The sequence below is a fragment of the Carassius carassius genome, chromosome 49 (genome assembly GCF_963082965.1).
Source record: "Carassius carassius chromosome 49, fCarCar2.1, whole genome shotgun sequence".
Lineage (NCBI taxonomy): Eukaryota > Metazoa > Chordata > Actinopteri > Cypriniformes > Cyprinidae > Carassius > Carassius carassius.
The window spans coordinates 7768239-7792591 of record NC_081803.1 but is presented as its reverse complement, the minus strand read 5'-3'; the positions used below and the strand labels follow the sequence as shown (position 1 = coordinate 7792591).

Genomic DNA, 24353 nt, shown 5'->3' with positions numbered 1-24353 from the left:
TTCGAAGGGAGCTCCTGAGGTCTGCCACACGCTTGAGAGCTTCGTCATCTCTCCCCACAATCCCATTATATATCAGGTCCTTAAAGCAATTTGAGGCTGAGCTTTATGCATGCCTTCTAGCCAGGAGCTTTAGGGACTGAGATATTAACTCTGAAATGGAAGTTTAAAAAAGAAAAAGGTGTCCACTTGGGAGTGGATGCTGAGGATTAATTTCTCAAGTGCTTTTCTGTGCCTCTCTCTTTTCCCTTGCAACTCCTCATTGCAGCTTAATATTTAAACTGCCTCTCCCACTGTCAGTCAATATTTTTAAAACAAGGACTTTCAGAACACAGCACAAATGAAATGCAGTTTAGGACACCGAGCCCAAGTGTTTGCCCACCTCTAAATGCAAACACTTGCATTGGGGCCGACCAAGTGCAACCCTCAGGATAAAGGATTTATTGCAGGAAAACGGCTGCTTGATCCACCCAGATTACGAGGTAATATTCTGAAAACTTGACACACTGACACAGCCCCTCCTTCTAATGTTGTAAAAGAGGCTTGTGTTATTATTTTATTATGCTGTGACGGATCCATACTCTTCTCTCTCACGCAGGAAGTCAGATTTTTCACGTTGGAAATCGCAGTTATATACCTCTCATATCTTATGAAATGGGTTTTTCTCCCCAGCTTTAAAAGAATCGGCAGATGTGCGAAAAGGGAGGAGAGAAAGGTAAAATATAGAGGGTGTTAAGAAACTGGAAGGAGAAAAAAAGTTTAAAATTTAGGCCACTTCCACACGAAGCCGGTGCATTCCCTATCCGATAATTTTTTTTTCCTCGTTCTAAAATAAAATTCCGTAAACACGGCGTCGTCTCAAGAAATATCTGCATACACACGAAACCACTGAAACCGACTGAAAACGGTGTAGTATATATGCCAGACCAGTATGGGGTGCTGTAATTCTGCCACAGATATACACTATACACGGAGAAGAAGACTTTGAGCATGCGCATAACCTTGCACGCTGTATACGAACCAAGGAGAAGAAGACGAAGATGGCGAACGCAACAACTTCAAGAGCAAGAGCAAGAGCAAGAGTGGAGTCTTTCGTATGGACAGACGACGTAGTCGAACTACTACTTAGAGTCGCACTCGACTACAAGTCCACTAAGCTCCAAGAAAACGTTGACTGGGAGTCGTGTCACTCTAAATATATTGTGATATAACAGACGCGTTTCAGGCACAGTATCCGAGGGAGCTAACCGAGAAGGATTTCACTCACGATGCTAGCATGGTCTCAAAAGCCCAAGTCATCGCAAAGTTGAAAAATATACGCAGCAAATACAGGCATGCGGTTGACACAGGGCGTCGAAGTGGTCAAGGATGGGTAGTACTCATATTTTATGAGCTTTGCGAGGAGATCTGGGGTGGGTCGCCTGCTACACGCTCCATCGACACCGGCATCGAGACAGGTGACCTGGAAGAGTCGTCTACATCAACATCGACAGTGGAGCTGCCTTCCGATTCTCCAAACTCCACTGAATCCCTCGACTGTCTTCCATCTGCGGTTGTAAAGCAGCGTTGGGATTTGCTCCAGGTAAAATTTGCTCCAGGTTTATGATTTCAAGCCTATGAGTTGAACTTAAAGGAATAGTTCACCTCAAAGTTGAAAATTGTATCATCAATTACTCACCCTCATGTTGTTTCAAACCTGTATGAATTTCTTTCTTCTGCTGAACACAAAGAAAGTTATTTTGAAGAATGTCGGTAACCAGACAGTTATGGAAGTCATTGGGTACCAACACCAACAACTGTCTGGTTACCGACATTCTTCAAAATAACTTTTTTTGTCTTCAGCAGAAGACAGAAATTCATACAGGTTTGAAACAAAATGAGGGTGAGTAAATGATGACACAATTTTCCACTTTGAGGTGAACTATTCCTTTAATTTTAGTTCAATTTAATGCATTTGTTTAAATGTAGTTAAAATCAATTGTGTGGACCAATTAGCATAACATTTAGTAAATTCAATGAATTATTTTTTTTTCAGTGTAGTTAGGATGGATGCATGTTCTTTGTGTAGGTGCCCACTAAGCAAAATAATGTCCAAAAGACGTCTTTTTCATTCTGGCTCCTCAGTGGACGTCATTTCAACATCCGATTTTTGTAACAAAGACACTGAAAAGACGTCTTTCGGACATAATTTTCCTTAGTTGGTGTGTTGGTTTAGTGCATTATTCACATAGCTTTTCTGAACTTATTTTGCGTAGTAATAATGCAAATTTTCTCTGCTATATTAAAGATGACACAGAGTGACTGCCCTGTTGCACTATATAATTCTTGATTTTATATTGTTTGCACTGCACTTCAGTTCTGTGCACGGTTGCACTTTATACAGTTTGACCTGTTTTGTGTAAATAACTCAAAACAGTTGTAGTTGACATGTTGTATATAGTTATTGTGTTTTGTGCACTGTTGCACTTTATACCTGTTCAATATTACCTGTTTTTTCAAATGGTTCTTTGACCTAAATATTTATTTTCCAATAAAAACAAGTTCTCGAATTGTTGCAGTCATTTATTTTCACTTGTCATATTCAATACAACACTTTCAAAATAATCATTAGTACATTTTCAAAAAGGTAAATACTTAAAAAAAAAAACTAAACAAAATAGAAAAAAACCTTGATGGCCGGCATTTTTAAGGGTCAAGGTACTTTGTGAGTACTCTCCTCACTCTCTTTCCCTCTCCTCCATTACAGTCTGTGAGGTAGTTGTTGCATTGTGTAGGAGGCTGTAAGTCTTTTCACCTTGAATCGTTCCCAACACAGTGTTTTCAGCCACAGTCTCCTTACAGTTTTCACAAAAATTGTGGAGAACAAAGCAGGCGTAAATGACAAAGGGCAGGTCCTGCAAGTTGATGTCCATAGGCCTTTTCAGTGCAGCAAATCTGACTTTGAGATGACCAAAAGCACACTCAATTACCATCCGTGCCCTACACAAACTTAGCCCAAAGTACTGTTCTTGAGGTGTGGAGCCACCGTTTGTATATTCCTTCATCAAGTAAGGCAGCAGAGGGTAGGCTGGGCCACCAAGAAGATAAATTGGTATGTCCTCCTCGTTGTCCACAATCTGTTTTTTCAGAGGAGGGATCTGGCCAGTCTTAAAATACAGGTTGAGCTTTGAATTAGCAAAAACCCGTGCATCGTGTACACTCCCGGGCCACTTTATCACAACATCCATAAATCTGTACTTATAATCACAGACCGCCTGTACATTGAGAGAATGTTTGCCTTTCCTGTTGATGTAGTCCATCGAGTTGGCAGACGGCTGCTTGATTTCTATGTGTGTGCCGTCGACCGCTCCCAAACACTGTGGCATGCCATGAGCACGATGGAAACGCAAAACCAGATCCTCTAGTTATTGTTCATCTCTAGTTATTGTTCATTCAGATAGTTAAGAAAAATCCAGCTTTTTAGCCGTCCGTTTTTTTTTTTTTTTGACATAAAAATCCTTTTAAAAAATTATATTACTTCTAATTTTTTTTCTTTTTTAGAAACATCGGTAATACATTAATGTATCGCATTGTTTTTCAACAGTATATTTTTTTATTTTTATAATTGGTAACACTTTCTATGAAGCCTTTATTTGTAATACATTATAAGTGTATTCTTAAGGCATTATAATGAATGCATAATGCATTATTATTAAAAACTTAATAATATTCATAAGAACAGTTTTAATATATTATAATATTTACTTATTTGTGGTTATAGCTTTTAAGAGTATCATGATTTATAACACAACGAACACGTTTTAACTGCTTTTACAACTGATTATATTTCACATAGTTAAAATGTATTATAAATCACATATCTTGCCATTTTTCTGATGCTACTTTACTTAAAGCGGTCAAAGACCACTGATAAGTAATAATAATAATAATAAAATTTCTCTCAAACAGCCATAATATCTGATATCAGATCAGATGACTATGCAATATGAAACATTTGCTTTAAACTATTTTTATTGTAATATCAGTTTGATTATTTTGTTGGTACCCTTTAGACAGCTCTTGATAAGTAACTCTGCAACTACAAATCAACTAGCTGTCATTAGAGTATCAGTATGTCTGCTACTGTAAATATACTTTAAAAAATATACTGTAAAATACTTTAATGAGAGGTAGTTGGAAAGTTGCTTACAGTTGAGTTGATTGATTAAGGGGACCATCAAAAGAAAATGTAACCATATAAAACATTGCATTTTTTTCAGTTGGAGTATTACGCTCACATCAATTAATTAACATTAGCTCCACAGGAAACACTCAAATAACACTCAACATCTAACCACTCAAAAGCTGTAATAAGATACTGTGCAGATCTTAAACAATGTCAATATATGATACAGTCCATTATGCTGTAATTAAGTAGATTTAATATGGTGTTCATTGTGTGTTATAAATAATCATACTCTTAAACTTATAACCACATATACATAAGTATTATGATGTATTATAATTGCCGTTATGATTACTTATGAGTTGATATAACATATTATAAGGTTTTTTATAATGCATTATGTATTCATCATAATGCCTTAAGAATACCCTTATAATGTATTATAGATACGGGCTTCATAAAAAGTGTTACCAAATAATTTATTATGTCATCATTAGCAGAAATGTGTTTAAAAAGACTTTAACAACACTTCTATATGTAATTTTTTTGATGAGATTAAAAGTAGGAAAATTCAGTTAGAGAGTTTTATTCCATGTTTTAATGCTGCTTAATTTCCCATGCTGTCTCTTTTTTTTAGTGGCCGGTTCACTAAAGAATAATGTAAATTATGTAACACTGTGATTCTCTTTAAAATGTGAAAGTGTGTTCATCTACACTATGCATTAGAATGTATGCCCAATCATAGTGCTCTTCTCCATATTTTGGTCATTATTTGATCTTAAAACTGCTGCCATTGAAAATGTGCACAAGCAGCTCTTTAAAATTGTGATGCTGAAAACTGCCCCAAAATTAGCTATAGAACAAAATTTCATCTGCTGTCCCTGGGCAAGAACATACAAAACAAATGATGTGACAAAACATCAGTATAATAAATACCATGTACATTCAAATAGAAACTACAATCCAAATTTCTACAAAATGTCCCCTATAAATACTACAAAGCATCATCCTACAGACAGTTATAAAAAATATTACAACTCACCAAAGTTTCATTCAGAATACAGAAATACTCAATGGTCACACACCTGACTCGTCTTAAACCATATTTTCAAATGTATCTTAAACTGTGCTAAGGTTGAACACTATCTTTGATTGGTAAATTATTCCAGTTATTAACAACCCTTACAGAGAAAGCTGAACGACCAAAATAAGTAACTCTAAAATTCACTACGCAATCTCCTCTTGACGAAGTTGCAGTTTGTCTTATATTTTCAGTACAAGAGAAATTCCTTCAAGGGTAAAGGTGCAAGATTGTTAACAATTTTGTACATTAACAGTTATAAAACACAATAAAATTGTCAAAAGTAAAAAATATAAATAAATAAATTGTACTGTACTTATAATCAAACAATGATGATGCCTGTAAGGTTTCTTGTCGAATTATTTTAGTGCACGTTTATACAAATGGTTTAAGAGTAGACTTTCCTGCTTCTGACCATGAAGTAATAAAATCAGAGAAATGAGAAAAGTTCAAAGAATTCAAAAAGACTCTTGAAGCTTCTAAAGCTTTTTCTAAAGCTTTTTCTTAAAAAAAAAACATTTAATATTAAGCAGCACTGAGTAAACCAATCTAAATTTTTTGTCATTCGATAGATCATTTTTGTGCCACCTTTTCTATTGTTTTGTCAGGTGCATAAATCTATTCCGCATAATTTATAATTTAATGTCATCTGTGTACATTTAAATATGTACATCAGGACAAACATCTGGAAAATCATTAAAATACAAACTAAAGAGTAATGGCCCTAGGGTTGACCCCTGAGAAACCCCTGTGGGACAATCTCTCAAAGACGATATTTATGTTCTAATCCAGGTACACTGTTTCCTTGATGTAATATAAGACTCAATACATTTGATTGCATCTTCCGAAAAATGTTAATGTGTTAATTTAGATAATAAAATGTTGTGATTTAGTGTATTGAATGCCTTTTGTAAATCAAGGAACACAGCAATCACAACCCCAGCCTTACCTAATTTTGACAGAATTTACTCAATAAAATAACATACAGCAGTTTCTGTTGAATGCTGTTTACAAAACCCAGATTCTTTTTTCTACTATTTTAGACACTACTGATAGAATCGAACTCGCCCTATAATTTGCCACATTAATTTGATCACCATCTTGAAAACTGGGGTAACTAAACCCATTTTCCAACATTCTAAGAATGTAAATCGTCTAATTGATAAATTCACAAAATGAGTAATTAGAGCTAAAAAAACACTATTATAAAAATAAAATAAAATAAATACTGTCTAAACCATCTAAAATATTTTATAATATCCTGAATTATACACTGCAGATGATGAAAGAGTGAATTATAAACTCCCTTTAACCTGGATTGTGAGAGGTTAAGATGCCAAATTTTACATTGAAATAAAAACTAATTTCTGTGAACAAAAGTAGTATGCTTACTGTTTAGTGAATTCATTCCCTAGTGAATTAACTACCTATATTCTATGTTTTACACTGCATATATATCTATGGACCTTCACAGAACCCCAGTGGTCCCTGCTTTAAAACCTTGGCCCTAGACCATTGAAGTTAAGTATGGCTGTTTTTATTTGACTTTTAGCATTTTTTTTTCAAGGCATTAAAAACAACTTATTGTACAAATGTTTTATTGAAAAGTCTGGAAAGGTCTGTTGTGCTGTCTGCTGTGATAAATTATGTGACAGAAATTGAAAGTTGTTTTCTCAGCTGCTTTCCTATGGTTAATTTAGAGATCTTTCCTGCCTTTGTGCACCCACACTGAGTAGGAGATGTACTGTGAACCACTGTGCTCTCGCTTGGTTAAAGTCAGTGGGTGAACTTTTGGTGCCATGTGTTAGTTAAAGGGGATCTGAGCGAGTGTTCAGGCTCCAGGGCTGCAGGCGCATGTGAGGATCAATGAGCCGCTGCTTCAGAAGGCATGTAGAGCAGAGGAAAAATGAGCTGCGCAAACAAACATGACAATGAAGAAGTGCACCTCGGAAGAGATGCAGCCAGCATAAAATCACAGAGAGCTGAGAAAAATAATCTGGGGGGGGGGGGGGGGGATTGTTAGCCACATACGGATCTGTTCTTATTTTCCATCCGAGTCTCACCAGCTTTTCCTCTTTCGTCTTTCTGAATTTTTGTTTCTCAGTTTTTTGTAGGTGCAATAGCTTGGAGGCAAGAAGTGTGACACTAGGGTCTTCAAAGAGTCCAGACTTATCAAAGAGACACAGGGAGGGAGAGTTTGGGAGTGGGCACTCTGAGAATGTGTTGGAGAATGAAACAGAATGGAGGGGGTGTTCAAGAAAAAGAGGAAAGAGTGAAGATATGAAACAAGACGAAGAAGAGCTGGTGATTGAAATGAGAGAGGGCAGGAGAAAGCCATTGTCAGAGTTGTTTAGCATTCACTAGTGGCTAATTTCACGAGCAAAGTTTGGTAGATACCAACTACTCTGTGTCCGAAAGGCATGAGAGCTTCTAACTCAATAGATCTCCCTCCCTGCCTCGAAAACTGCACTCCTAAAGCAGAATGTTTAAAAATGGTACAGGGTTTGAGGCTGCAGCAGCGCTGACACAGTAAAAGCCTGCATTGGCCATACGCAGAGTACAGGGGATCGAGCTGCCACTTCTAATGACAAATCTCACAGTTCATGCAATTTGGTATGACAGCGTGCAGGAGTAATGTGCTGAATGAATCACTGGTAGGGAAAGCTCAGCCTCGCCGCCCTGCTTGCAGCTTAAACCACCCTATGTATCCGCTATCCATTTCTGGAGTATTTCACCTCAAACCACACCTCATGCGTGATGTATAAACAGATATCAGGCAGCACTCCATTATCAGCTCAGAGGCACAACACTTCAGCCTAGCAAACGTCATTTTCTCCCTCTATCTCTGTTCATATCTGTGGAGTTTTGTGAAATTCTCTTGCATATTCAGTATTGCATGTTTGTATTCTTCCATTTCTATTTCCATGTGCACTGTTCTAGTTTTACTCAAATCCTTCAGGGCCATGTTGTTTGTCTCTTTTACTTTGTCAAGTCATATTTGCGGTGCATAATTAAATCTTTATTTGGTTTCAAGTCCAGTGTAAAAGCCAGTCCTAGAAACCCTAATACACTTCTCATTTCTGTCCTGTAGACAGCAGATTATCACTCTCCCTCTCCAGTCCAAGTCTCTCTACAATCTAAGTTTCAGTCTCCAGTCCAAGACCCTCTCCAATCCATGACTCCCTGCCTAATTCTAGGCTGTCTCTCCAAAGCAAGACTCTCTGCCTGGTGCAGTTCTCTCTTTCCTATCCAAGACTCTCTGACCTGTCCAAGATTCTCAGGCCAGTACAAGACACTCTCCAATCCAGGACTCTGTCGATTCCAGGTTCCTCTATAATCTTAAGATTCTCTCTCTGACTTTTCTTCCAGTCCAGTATTCTATTACAAGACCCTCTCTCTAAAGTGTCCAACTCCAGTTACACAATTCACAGTCATCAAAATTCATGCAGGTCAATTCTAATCAGGGATCACTTAAGCCAGCCAGAATGGAGACTGGCTCTTTCACATCCAGGCCCTGTTCCTTTATCTTGGTCCTGCCTCACTGCTGTCCCCACTTAACCACCTCCCCCAATACAGCGCCCCCCCCCCCCCCCCCTCCCCGTCCCAGCTCTGCAGTGCTCCTACTGGAGGGAGAGAGAGAGACCGGACTGTGTGCTGAGACTCTACTCCATCTGCAGAACTGCAGAGCTGCAGCTTCCTGCGCTAAGGGGGAATAAAAGTGCTGACTTTCAAACAATGCCTGTAGGAGCAGTTTAAGCAAGAATCCATATTTAAATGACTAAATGCCTCTCTTAAGTTTAAATAGCAACATGTCTGAAGTACAGTTCTAGTCTCTGAGAATGTCATTATTTCAGGATGATAGCTGGGTTGGCAATGATATTAGCAATTAAAATATCATAACTGTAATAATATGCATTTCCTAATAAAACCACACTGGAGGATTTTTCTTTTCAAAGTCCACTACTGTAGATCAAACGCTACAATTTGCATATTACATGTGGCCTTATAATCACTACATCCCTTTACAGTGATCAAGCGGTGCCATTTGCATTTTCCATAAAGCATGATAAGCACATTTTACAGAAAAAGATAAAACAATAACTAAAACGTGTGCCTCCCGAAGAATGGTGTGCATGTGGTCCCTTGCACATCAAAGACTGATAATTAATAAGAAAATTTAAACATTAAAAAAAATATATATATATATATATATATATTAAACTCTTTCTGCTCTAAGACAAATGACCCCTCTCCCTTGTATCGCTTTCTCTCTTCCACACACATGGTCCCTCATTGTATATAAGCTTTGACAACAGAGGGACTCATGCTGTGAGTCCATGTCTGAGTTTGGGGAAGGAAGTCAATGTAATTACTGTGCAGTGAGAATGTTCGTCTATGCACTTCAGTGCCTCGCTAACCGTAAATACCAGAGCACAAGGGAGCACAAGAATTACAGGCCTACAACTCATGAACGTGACAGAGTAAAGAGTAAGCGCAAAGTACAAATGTTTAGTAGAAGTGTGTGTACAGCTTATGAGCAATGAGGGGATGTGTACAAGTAAATAGATTTGGGGCAGGCAAAATGACCAAGATCTTATATCATGGTAAAAGTAATTTTATATCATGGTAACAGTGCCTAAAACTTTGCACAGTACTGTAGCTTTGCAGGTTTCTTGAAGCGTTTTGGAGACATTGCCACCGTTGTTCTGGATTGAGTCTGTCTCAGTTTGTTCTGTTTCTTCATGTTATTCCAGATAGACTGGATGATGATGAGATCAGATCTCTGTGTGGAGCACTGGCTGCTGTCAGACTCCTTGTGCAAACAAAAATCTCATTAGATTATTACATTTAATGGCAAAAATAATGTTTGCAAATGTAAACTGATATTTCCTACCCACACTACAGCAAAACATAGAAATATATGATTTAAAACCATTTTTTGTTGGTGAAAATACTAGTGGCCTAAGACATTTGCACTGCATTTCTGAACAATTTGGAGAATTAAATTTCAGGAGAAGTCAAGAAAATAGTTGAAGAATGAGCATATAAATAAACATGCTGAAATAGAGGGAGAAAAAGAAAGCCTTACAACTTTGGGATGGTGAAGTATTTTGTGTTAATGGCCTTTCTATATGCTTTAAATGGCCATGTTAATGGGCTTTTTATATGAACAGAAAATGCTCTCTTAATGGCCCTAATTCCTACTCTAAAAAGGTTCTGTTTGCCAGTTTGTATGTGTGTATGCAGCCTGGCACTATCGATCCCTCCCTGCAGTCGGCAGACTGTGAGCTCATACAGAATTGGGAATGGAAGCTTTTTTGCAGGATTCTGTGATTTCCACAGTTTTATGAGCTCTGCAACTCTATATTTCAGCATGAGTGTTTGCCCTCATTGGCCTTGTGAAAAACAATGTGGTCACCTAAGCAGTGATATCAAAGAATTATATTGCTTTCCCCTCTGCCAAGAGATAGTCTAATCAGTGATTTCCTCTTTACCATTTCCCCTCAATTTGAACAAAACGTTTCCTCATTAGCTACCCCTCTGGAAATTACATATTGAAAATGCCCGACTGCTGAAGTGTGATATTACAAATTTAGTGGTCAATTAGCCTAGTTTTGGGGCCTAAAGTTATAATTAGATTGTTGTGTGACTAAAGGCCCCTCTTTCCTCTTGACTGCAGCTCCCGCATCGCAGAGTGACATTCTCTACAGCCAATCCCATGCAAGAGCAGCAGGACTCCTCTCAGCAGAGTTACTATGACAGTGGTCTGGAGGAGTCTGAGACCCCCAGCAGCAAGAGCTCTTCAGGACCACGTATCGGCCCCCTCGCCCTACCCGAGGACCACTATGAACGGACCACCCCTGATGGTAGCATCGGAGAGATGGAACACCCAGAAACCGGTAGGCAATTTAGACTGCTGTTACATCTCATTTGGCAGGGTAACACTGGATCCAGTGAAGAGTTGCCCAGGTGAGTTTTTTTTATCAACACTGCTTTGTTTTGGCCGAAGCTAGATCTATGTGTTTGGGGTCAGAAGCAGACTCAGCAGGGTCTGTGTCTTGCCCATCAGCAAGCCCTCAATCACAACAGCAAATCATTCTTAATGACCCTCTCACAAAAGTGTGCTAATTAAAAACTCAGACTAATGGAGCTTTTGGTCTCTGAATAAATCTGCTCTTTGACGTCTGCCCAGACAACAGTGTGCTGATCGTAAACAGCTTCTTTGCTCAAGCCAAACTGCTCTCACAGCAGCTGCCATGGTCATAAAACAATAAGACAGAAAACAATCCAAAAAAGAAAATGCACGCAATAAGCAGGATAGTCTATGGTCGGTTTCCTTTAGCCATTACTAAATTCCGCCGGAGACATACTAGACATTCTTCCTGCAATTATTTTATATTGTCACTCTCATAACCAGAAACATCCTCACAGCCGCTGCCATTTAAATGTTGCCCTCCCAAATTCATCTCTGTTCAATTTAAGCTCCATTACCAGGGGCGGACTGGGACCAAAAAGTGGCCCTGGACTTTCTGGCCCACAGCAGCCCACCACATCAAAACGCAAACGCCCCTGTTTTGATGTAATTTATTTATTTGATATTTAAGTATACTGTTTGGGGATTTTAACCAATAGGGCAACTGATCCTCCATTGAAAAAAAAAAAAAAAAAGAAAAAAAAGATAACCTGCGTGCTGCAGCTGTTCATTTAGCGACTCCTAGTGAGCGATACATGTTCATCACGAGACAAACATTCTCCTAGAACTCACACTTTGCATTCAGTTAACAGATGCATGAATATGCGGTAATATAAGTTCATGATCCGATTCGTGAACAGATTATTCTCTTGAGTAAATATTTTAAAATAATCATTTATTTTGTTTAACGAAAACATTGTGGAAACCAGTGGTTCACAAACTGGATAGATCTGAGGTGCAGGGCTCGCAAAATCGCTAGCCCGACGTCCAGGGGCTATTGTGTTTTGCAGTCGGGCTCCAAAATGTATCACTGCTCTTCCCGACGGGCTATCGTGAATAGCGATTTAAAATTCGCGTTGTTCACTCGCTTGGAGGGGTGAAATGTTATCGTAGTTGATCGTTTTCACTTGTTTCTAAATCTTGCTGATTCAACTTTTTTAAACAATTTGCGCGCGTTCGAAGCTTGGGCGCACTCGTTCAAAGCACGCGCTGTGAGCAGCATTTCAGACAATGCGCGTACAAAGAATTAATTCATCTTTTGGGTATCGTAACTTCTGAATGAACAAATACACACACAATTATTTCAAAATAATTGTCTCTTCAAGTATTTTCGTAAACACAGTCGGTTATGTTTTAAGTGAACGTATACAGTGGCCTGCTGCTCAGAGAAATTCGCTGTACCAGATGAATCTGTCTCTCTCTAAATTAGACGAAAACGCGCTTGTTGGCTGCGCGATCGACTCACTCATCCATTTGCGTAGAAAAGAGATGTAATATTATGATTTCCGTCAATTAAAAAAAAAAAAAAAAAATTATATATATATATATATTTGTGTACCGGGTGGGCCGGCCCACATTGGCTAGCGGCCCACCGGGAAAAGTCCCGGTGCTCCAGATGGCCAGTCCGCCCCTGTCCATTACCCTAGCAACATTGCCAAAATACCACTTTTTCACATATTATCTTCTTCAGATTTTTGTTCTATTAGTGCTGTTGTGCTCAGTTACCATGTTGATATCCCTGGATGTCTTAGTGAACTTGTGTTAACATTTTAGCTGTGAAATGTACCTTCGTCTCCTCATGTCAGTGTTTTAACATGCTCCGTGAAACACAACGTCTTGTTGATTACACACTGGGAACCTGCGCCGCGTGTGGGGTGTGTCTGCCAGCCCCACAGACATGCATCAGATTTTAGGAGAACCGTTTAGGAAGTGAAATGTCAGCACTGCATGCGACTGGCTCTGTGTTCAACAGAGAAAATCCTATGGCAAATAAACACATAACCTTCTGTTTGTACATTGCCTTGTGGGTATCACCTTAGTTTGATGTGTTATGCATGATTTTGCATGATGGTCTTTGGCCAATATCTTCAGGAAGCAATGAATAGAGGGACTTTTAGAATTTAAACTTACTTATTCTTTTAATGGAATGCAACAAAAATGAAAATATACCCACATAGATTTTTATAGGACTGTCAGCCTCTAGAAAGAACAAAAATATCCTAAAATGTAGCACTATAAGTATGGTGAACAGAAATTTGAGTCAGATTTTTTTTTTTCTAATAGGCAATATTCACACTATTGTATTTTATAGAACCCATAGAACATAACTATACAATAATAAAAACAACAACAACAAAAACATTTGTATTATTTACATGCTAGTATGAATATTTTATTATATTGTACTGTATATAGTATTATTTTTCATAAAATATAAAATATTATTTTTTAAATTTTAAAAATGACAAAATTAGCTTAATAACAATAGTACTATTATACTGAAAAATAGCACAAAAAAAAACGAAAAAGTTCATTAATTAATTAATTTTAGTTATTTATAAAATATTTTATTCAATTATATTGTAACATTTAAATAAGAAAATTTATTAACTCAATAATACTATTTTACTGTAAAATAACAAATTAGTATTTATTATTATTATTAAAATTATTTAATAAATAATTCAATTTAACAAGGCAATACTTACTGTAAAATAATAAGAATAATTATTATTTTATTTAACACAAACATTTTATTTGAAAGGATACTTAATCCAAAAATGAAATAACCTTATGATTTACTCACCCTCAAGGCATCCTAGGTGTATACGACTTTCTTATTTCAGACGAATAAAATCGGGGTATATTAAAAAATGTCCTTTATAAGCTTTATAATAGCAGTGAATGGTGGTTTGAAGCAAAACAAAATTCATCCATCCATCTTAAAAAATGCTCCACATGGCTCCAGGGGGTTAATAAATTACATCCTACATTCATCTGATGAACGCCACTCTCCCATGAACGCACATACGACAGTAAGCAGAAGCTAGAGATTATGGTTTATAAAGTTTTAAATATGGGTATTTGACTCACACAAACGCATTGATATGCTTCAGAAGACCTATATTAACCCCACCAGATCCGTGTGGGACACTTTTTTTGAGGGAAGGATGCAGTTGTTTTGGGGCTTTAAAATCCCGACCACCATTCACTGCCATTATAAAGTTTGGATGTGTCAGGACATTTTTTTATGTAACGCGGATTGTATTCGTCTGAAAGTAGAAAGTCATATACACCTAGGATATTATTTTTTTCAGGGAGACCATAAAGCTTATTTTTTGTTGACAATAGTTTTTATACACAATTTTCATTAAAAACTTGGGAAGATGGTTGGCGTTTGCTTTAAAAAAAATGATTATAAGTGTTTCAGATTGACAGCCCTTGCAAAGATGGATTCCTGTAGAGAACCATTTACTGCCAACAAAACCGATCCGAGACACTGAAAACACAGACTGCTTGCTTGTTATAACGTGATCTGCTTGTATGTTAATAAATGATGTTTTATTAACAAGATTCGGGAGGAGCGCGTCAGATACTTAGCCTAATCAACACAGGTGGACCATAATTAAGTGATCAATCCCATAGTATAAATATTGATGACTTACCTCTATCCATTGACGGTTTATCAGCATCCTACCTCCACCCCATCTCCTCACTTTGAGTTCACTTTTATAAATAGACGGGGAAGGGGGGTACTCTATGTTCTAGCCATTCCCGAGCTCGGAGCCCTTCCCCGGACAGCATGCCAAATTTGCATACCATACCTCAGCTAATTATATGTAAGCGTGAACTCGTGATACACGCTTTAAGCACTCATCAGATCCACACGAATCACACTAATTACCTATTTTGATTCCAAATGGTGATTTTTATCAATTTTGCACTCCTGATCACTGAATAAAATGTTTTTTTTAACTTTTGTGGTGTTCTTTTTTTGGTCCGGTTGATGTAATAAAATATTGTTTTGGTATTCTCTTGGGGGGATAAAAAATTGCAAATTGTTCATGTTTTGGTGAACTAGTTCTTTAAAGACTAGCATGGCACAAGCTGGCTTTTTGTTGTTTGGGGGTGTCACGAGAGTGAGAAGACTGAGGATTGTTGGCATCTTTGATATGATCCAATTTGATCTGAAAGTGAGTGAGTGTGACAGCCCTGCTAGCACCGCCGGGTGGACACGTACACTGATCAGGCAGGGAGGGGAACTGTTAACCAGAGGTAGACCTAATTAAAATATGATTCTCACCTCAGGGAGATTATAAAGAAATCCCTCATTGAGAAATGGAGGAGAAAATGATTTTAAAAAGGCAGTTGTTCCCACTCCCCCAGCCCCTCTAGCCATCTACCATGCGGTGCTACTCTCTGCCCCCTATTTATATTTGCGCTGGGATTTGAGTGACAGGGTGACAAGCAGGGGCGGGTTGAGGGTTTTGTTCACTGCCGTTGCAATGATTGACAGTTTGACGGGGATGTAACTCTGTTTAAACTGGAAGAAAAGCAATATGTGAACTTCACACACACATTCCCGTGCGTCTGCGGCCCACAGGAGAAAGGACACCATGGATCCCCGAAGCAGTTTGGCCTTTGGTTATGAAAAGTCTCCTTTTTTCTGTTGCTGACGTTGGCCCCTTCATGCAGGAAATGATTGTGTTTTATGATTTGCTCTGACCTTTGTTACCAGCCCTCTTGATTCCCAGTTCTCGTTGACAGTGCTGGAACAAGACGCTTTGATCTCTTGCCTATTTTAGATATACAGTGAACACCTGCAGCCTGTGACAGATTCAGTGACCAACTGCAACTCTAAACCAATCATTTCTGCAGCCCAGGATGACGTGTCGAATATCATCCATCTTTCATGCTGAGCAAATGGCATATGTAATATTTCACATGCCCTTCACGGGATATTTGACACAACAACCATTGTTAGCTGCTATCAGTACAGAGCGCAATATACATGATACCTCAAATCCATCCATAAGACCGCAAACTGACGTACCAAGAACTCCGCTAATGTTTCAGACTGTCACTACACTGCTTGTTTGTCAATCCACTAACGATTGATTGGTGTCATCTTGACAGAGTTATGCAGCTCAGAGCAGAGACTACTGATTTATGTAATGCATATACTGTGCATTGCGTTCACCACATTAGCCACAAACTGTCGATATGTTTTTTTTTGGAGTGGAGTGAAGTGACCAGTATAGATGTACATTAAATGATATAATGTACATAATGATAATAATATAATAATTTTATTTTAAAATGTAATTATTAATAAAATAATGAAAATGTTTAAATTATGTCCCATTGCAAATAGGAAATAATTTAGCAACATGGCAGCGTTATTTTATTATCATCAATATTCTATTCTATTATAGATTTTGTTGATATTTTGAATTAGATGTTGTTTTTGTTTTTTGTTTTCATTTCAGTTTTAGATTTTGTATTTTTTTGTAATTTTTTAGTTTTATATAGTTTTTAAGTTTTAGTACAGTTAAGCTTATTTATTTTAGTACTTTAAATGAAAATGAGGTTTAATTGCCTTGACTACTAGCTTTAAAAATAATACTTTTTAAAAATATTTTATGTCAGTTAATAGTTCATTTATATATATATATATATATATATATATAAACTATAAACTGAAATAGAATAAAATACTAAAATGTAAATATATAAACAGGACACACATTTGTGCTGGTCACAGTTGTCTCCACAAGTTTCTTCACTATGGTTTTGTTTGGTTAGTGTTGTGATGTACTGGCTATATGGTGCTGGAATTTCCTATATTTATTGCTGTATGTTTTTTTGGGGTTGTTATCAGTTGTGGAAAGCAACAGTGGCGTTTTCTCTCCAGCTCAAACTTCTCAGACATGGATTCTAATCTACTGCATTTCAGCAGCTTGCCATCCGTGTGAATTCACAAAACAAAATGCAAACAAATGTCACCCCAGTCCAAATGTACATCCACCAATGCACATCTGGGTTTATTAAAATAAAAAGTTGTATTAGTGCGGATTATAATCTGGAACCTCTCGCACTCAAAGTGATAATGTTATACTGGACCACCAAGATATACTTATTTTTCAATTGCTGATTCATGCACATGTTCACTGACCTGAATGACTTTGGTAGATCAGATTAAACATGTCATTAGGTGATTGGCCCTATCCAAATCAGTACAAGATTATTTGAAACTGTTTGTGCTTAACATAATTAAAGGGTTAGTTCACTCCAAAAAGGAAAATTATGTCATTAATGACTCACCCTCATGTCGTTCCAAACCTGTAAGACCTCCGTTCATCTTCGGAACACAGTTTAAGATATTATAGGTTAAGTCCGAGACTGAACGTACAACGCTGCTGACCGTTTCTGGATGAACTAACCCTTTAATATTAATGAGAAATTTTGTGAAGTCACATCCATTTCTGCGAAATTCTAACTGCGACGCCCATTGTAGTCTGATTTTGTGCTGCAGAAAACACACTTGTTTCAAACATCGATGTAATGTAAAAAATTACACTCTGTCATTTCTTATTTTGCAGTTTGCAGCAGTGTTATATCGTTCCATCAGTAAATATCAAATTTGAGCTTAGGCAGTTGTCAGACATATTCTTAAGAAGTCAACAAAACCCCGGCGTCTCCTCTGCACAACACCAGTCAGTTCCAGAGGTTTACACTGGATGCTGGAAGAGGAAGTCTTTGAAGTGTGTTTCCATGGCACCCACACGTTTCCCTTTTGATCTTGGATCAGATTGAAGTGTATGATGTAATTTGGTGGTATATATGGTGGGGGAGAAAAAGGACGGTGGTCTTAAATTCTGGGATTCAATGATTTAGTGAAAGGAAAATGTTTTCTGTTCTGTGCTCTCTACCCCCACCCCCACCCCCACCCCCTCCCTTTTTCTGTCTGTCTACCTGTCAGTCTGAGTCTTTGTATCCCTTTCTGTCTCTCTATCTCTCTCTATTGTTCTGTCTTCCCCTTGCTGTTGGTCTCATTTTTGTCTCTCTTCCCTTCCAATCTGTTTCTCTCTCTCTCTCTCTTGCTCAAGGCTTTTCTCCTTAGAGAAAAGGCTCAGACGGGCTTCCTGAGATCTGTGACACACAATTTGATTTTCATGTAACGTGATCTGTTACTATTGATTTCTGTAGTTCTCATTTTGGCATTAACAATAGATCTGGTTTTTGGTTTGCTCTTGGTTTTTGTTCTGTACATTTTTCCCTGATCTTCCTTTGTTTGTTTAAGTACTGTGGGGCGATTATAAGAAACACTTTTGTGCACAATATTTAAGAGCAAAAACCGGCTTTGAACACAATCCAGTTTAACTAGGTGCTAAGTAGCTCTGTGTTGCATTTACATTAAATAATTGACTGTTTTAAATGTAAACACACCTCCTTTCTATGTAAATAAGGCTTATTATAGATCGGATAATTTTTTTATAAGGTATCCTTGTTACAGTGTAATTATACATTTAAGAACATGTACTTACTGAAGTGTAAGTGAAGTTGTAAATTAAAGATCATTGTAGTTCATTTTACAGGAAAGTAAAGTTCTACTGTTTAATTCAGTGCTTGCTTTTTTTAATAATTTTAATTTTACTACCAATTTCAGAGTGAAAATTATTTCAAAGTAAATCCTAATTTATTTTTTTTGTGTATAAGTCTTTAGTTTAGGGTTAATTGATTTATTGTTTTTACTACAGTAAGTATAAGTGACCACAAAACCAGTCTTAAGTGTAATTTTTTTTTAATTAATATTTAAACATCAGCTGGAAGCTGAATAAATAAGCTTTCAATTGTAAAAAAATAAAAATACTGAGAAAATTGCCTTTGAAGTTGTCCAAATGAATTCTTAGCAATGCATATTAAAAAATCAAAAGTTAAGTTTTGGTATATTTAAGTTACAAAATATATTCATGGAACATGATCTTTACTTAATATCCTAATGATTTTTGGCTTAAAAAAACGGATAATTTTGGTCCATACAATGTTTTTTGGCTATTGCTAAAAATATACCCCAGCGACTTAAGACTGGTTTTGTGGTCCAGGGTCACATATTTAACGTGTACAACATTTGACACTGTAAAATTAAGAGTTATTGTAGATTCTGCCTAATTTATGAAACTACAGTACATTCCTGCCTCAATTAACGTTGCTCTGTTACTGTTCGTGGAAGGCAGACTTAAAGGGCAGTATCATATAAAAGAGATGTTTGCACACATTTACAATTGATCACTAAATCAGTTATACTTCAGATTTTGGAGAAAAGTGTTATAAGAAGTGTTAGAAGTGCGCTTTCAACACAAAACTTTACTCGGAAACAGTTTTCACTCAGAAATTGACTGTAATTTTATCGCAAGTAACACATTTGATTAGGAGTGAAATTTGGAAATAAAAGGCTTAAATAGTATTTTTCTAGTAAAACATACTCTTTTTTGACCGCATAATGCTGTATGGTTCCAGTAAAACATGCCAGATCACAATAATCGACTAAATCCTCCACAACCAAGCACACCAACACGCAAAAGAGGGAAATGTAGTGTAAAATTTTTCAGCGATTTTATATTTGCATAATTCCTCTTAACGAATATATATTTTTTTTTCTGTGTTCTGGTTGAGATCTTGGCTAAAGACTTCCCATAAACCAACTTTTTAGAAAAGCATGGATTTTGTTAAATTAACATTTGCCCAAGCAGCCATACATATTTATGCAGTGATGAGTAATTTGCATCACTGTGTCTCCATATGTAGGCAGATAAATGATACAGTGCTGTATAATAATTAATGTTAATTAGAAATCATTTTATACTCCATAGTTAATAAACAGGAAAAAGTCATCGCTTCCCATGGACTGAATGACTGTCAATCTTTGTAGTTGTATATTGAATGCAATCTTTCAATAAATCTGTCATCATCGTGGACATTATTAAAATTGATGAGCGTCATTAGTTTAAGTGCTAGCTAATGCTTATTAGTATCATATTAGCATTATGTGATGAAAAATGAACATGAAATCAAAAGTGTACAGTTTATGACAGGCCACTTATTTCTCTTCAGTGATTGTTTTGAGTGGTTAGTGTGTTCGTATGTGGTCCCATCTGCTTGAGTTACAGTAAATGCATTACAAATGAACTTGCCTGTATAAAGAAACATCACTACAATGGCGACAACAGTTTCAGTGTACTACAGCTTGCGCTTCACTCTAGATGCTGTTCTGTAATATAAATATGGCAACACAGAGGCCACCCAAAATAGAGATTTGTGTACTAATGTATACAGGCGCACCCAGTTTTGATTATGATTTTTCAAGACAGGCAGCGCTAGTGGTGAGAACGTCTGCCATAACAGGTTCAGAGTTTTAATCTTCTCTCTTAATTGGACTAGTTTGATTGGAGGAGCCAGGTGTACAGAACTCATTTATGTAGACAATCTGAGTGACAGCCAGCGAACAATCATATGCTCGCAAATGCTGATTTTCTCTTTATTGTGGCTTCCTCCACTCGAGAAAGAAAGGAAAAAGAGCAGGGATTGATGCCGATGAATCATTCCTTCCTGATAAGTGGCTGTTTGACTCTGATTAGGGCTGCTAATTTTGATTTATGAAGGAATTATCAAGCATGTTTTTTGTATCGAACGTTGTAGTTGTCTAACGACAATCCAGTCTTGCGTGTGTCTGGAATAATTTGACTATCAGAAACACTTTTAAAGGCTCATTAGACAGGATTGTCAGAACAATTGGTTTCTAAGGCACTGATATTGGGTCCTACTCGTCTTACATTGCTTTTTTACTCTTTAAGACAAGCACTCGCTCGTCCCACAGGGAGAGGCAAGTGCACAGGTTTTGTCCCTGAGAGCTCGCTGGGAGTTTTACACAGGTCAGCGGTGACGTTTGACCACATCTCGATAGCCACACCGTGTCCTATGTGTGGTGATCAGCTTGGGCTGTTTGATCCCCAGATGGGGGTATTTGCATGTGGCCTGGCTGAGCCTCCTTTTGAAGCCCCAACATGAGCCACAGCACATATGGCCAGAGTGAAAAAAGAGACAGAGATAAAATGGAATAAAATGGCATTTGCATAATGATGAGGAACTTTAGCAATGCTGTGTGATTTTTTCTTTCTTTCTTCTTCGTTCCTGTGATGTTTCGGGTGCCTTATGAAGTCCTAATAATGTAGCATGTTTTTTTTAACTCTTTTGACAGATTCTCTCTTAGTTTCAAGCTCTGGGTTTTAATGAACTCATTTTTCATTGTGTCCCGAGCTCGTTCAGTCACAAGTCACATTCATCTCATGCTGCTTTAGTGGTCGGTCTTGTTTGTGAGTGATTTGTGTGTGATCGTTTGCTAGTTTTTGGGTGTACTAAAGATGACGTGTTTTTGTTTGTTCTGTATTTGATAATGCATGCATGTATGGCAATGGAGAAGAACTTTATAACTGGTATATATCCAGACATGCGTAATAAACAAGTGTGCTTTTAACATTTTAAAGAGCCACATGAAGGGGACACTGAGAAAACTTTGGTCAAGGATTTTCATTCAGAAATTGCTAGTAAATTTTGTACAAATAGTTAAAAGAAACGGAAAGTAAAGAATTGGATTAAACGTGACATTTTGGAAAGACTGGAGTAGTATATACTTGCAAAACGTACTACAATAATATTTATTTACTACTTTTAAAAAAATCTATTTTAAACCCTGCTGACAGCATCTCTCTCAGTTTCAAATTCTGGATTTTAATGAAATCATTTTTCATTGTTTCCAGAACTCGTTCAATTGCATGTCAAGTTCAAGTATTGCATCGCTTTGGCGATTGGTCTTGTTTGTGAGTGATTTGTGTTTATGTGTGATTGTTCATTAATTTGTTGGGTAAACCAAAGATTGCAGATCTTTCTTTGTGCAGTATGTGGCAATGTATATGCGCATGGTGAAGGAGAATAATGTTATAACTCTTTATGTCCAGACGTGTGGTTTAACCAAGTGCACTTTAAATTTTTAGTTTACATTTTTACATTCAAAAAAAATCATCTTTGTAGCACTTGAACTCCATTGAAAGACTCTTAGTTTAAATCTCTAGGTTTTAACAGAGGTGTAAACTTGAGTAATTTTACTTGATTACTGTACTTAAGTATTATTTTGGGGGATTTGTACTTTACTCAAGTACAATTTAAACTGACTACTTGTACTTTTACTTGATTACATTTCTAAAGAAAAAACAGAACTTTTTACTCCTTACAATTTTATTTCATCTTGAAAAGTACATTATATTTTAATTTTATCTTATGCACATTAAATATGGTAAACAGAAGCTCAAACGTGTGTGCCTGACGTGAGAACTAATGATCATTGTTTTCATGCATCAAACACATTTGTACTTCAATTCTAACTTTCATCAGGTAAATGTCTGGCTTCGAAAGTTCACCACCAAATCTGAGGAAGCATACTGAGGTAGCAAAGTTGTGCAGCTATGTTATATAATAGCTGAATGCACAAAATTGAGGGCAAATAAAATCAGTGATGAGAATTTAAATACAATTATTTTTGTTGAAATTGTTTTTTATTAAATGTTACAAATCTCCAAAAAAGTGTTTAAATAAACATTATATGCTAAATAAATTGTCATTCGTGATTAGTGATTTTCTTATGGAGGTAAATCAGTAGCTAAACTCGAGAGGTTGAAGATCTGAATGTGAGAACTTGTCATATTAATATTTGTATTTGTAAGTTAAAATTTACACTCACAGCTCTGATGTGAAAAGCTGAATCTTTCAATTTGCACACACAGACAATGATCAAAACAACCGTGTTTTGAATTGGAAGTTGTAGATTAATAGTTACAAATGTGTAGAATGACATTCACACAAAGAAAATGACATACACCCATGTTTACGACATATTTACTTTTGCACTTTACTTCAGTTTCGCTGGACAACGTCAAGTCGGCACTTACAACCTCTCAGATCTGGAAGTACAAGTTCAAATCCTAGCGCTCTGACTCTTGCTACTCTTTTTGCGGTATTCTGTTGCAAAACTCACTTGTTCACTTGTATATGCAGATGTGAGAGAGCAGAGCTGGGGGCGGGGCTTTGGTGCGAATGAAGACATTTTATTAGTCGATGCCCGACCAATGAACAACGCCAATTGTTTTCACTGAATATCCTTAGCTTTGACAGGATTTTAAGACACTGCATTCATTATGCCATTCAGGTATTATCTAGTAGACAAATAATGCAACATATTTTATTTGTATATCCCACTGCATATTGCAGAGTAAACTCGCTGTACCAGAGCATGCTTTGATCTAACCGCCACGCGGTCACATGTTCATGGAGCTATCAATAGTACTAAACTAAACGTTTTGTCAATATGCTTGAAATGTATTAAATGGGACAGACAGTAGTTTCATTATATTCGCAGCGATTTCTAGTAATTTGTAACACAGAAAGTGCATTGAATATGCATGGATAACTACGCTGACTAATGACTATGCGTTACAATAGCATTTTATACTGGAAAATGGAACAGCATTATGTTCTCATACTCCTCCTTGGCAGTTAAATGTGACTAATTTAATGTGAATCTAATGTGAATAATTAAGTGTAACTTTTAACCAATAAAATAACTGTAGGCTACTACATGTTAACTCAGTCCTGTTTAGTTAATTTGAAGAGATCATGGTACTAAATAATATGCGCAATAATTATGATCCATGAATGACCATTTGAAATATAACATTTTCTAATATGGTTTTTATTTATACTACAATAACTGAAGTATTTAGGTTTAAATTCCAGTGCAAAGAGGCACGCTTTAAATTAGAGGCATTTGGTGGACAGAAAGATAATATTCATATGCAATTCCATTGCTTAAACACTAGATGGCCTTGTTGATGTTTAATAAATACATGTATTTAGCTCTACTAGTTGCTCAAAACAGTACTTCTGGTCATAAGTGCTTATTTTTTAGGTTTTGCTGTTTAATGTATTTTTAGACATTATTAAAAACTCGATTTTTATTTTAAAAAAATTAATAATAATAATGTTGCATTTAAAAAGATTCATTACTGACAAGCAAATTAGGAATT

The 24353-nt window shown here is 36.7% G+C and overlaps 1 protein-coding gene across 1 annotated transcript in view; it reads left to right on the top strand.

Moving 5' to 3' along the window:
* LOC132132240 (protocadherin-1-like) overlaps positions 1-24353 on the top strand; it is a 97335-nt gene that overhangs the window by 53912 nt on the left and 19070 nt on the right. Inside the window, exon 4 of the mRNA XM_059544578.1 lies at positions 10924-11143. Coding sequence (XP_059400561.1) covers positions 10924-11143 — 220 coding nt within the window. The remainder of the gene's footprint in view (positions 1-10923; positions 11144-24353) is intronic.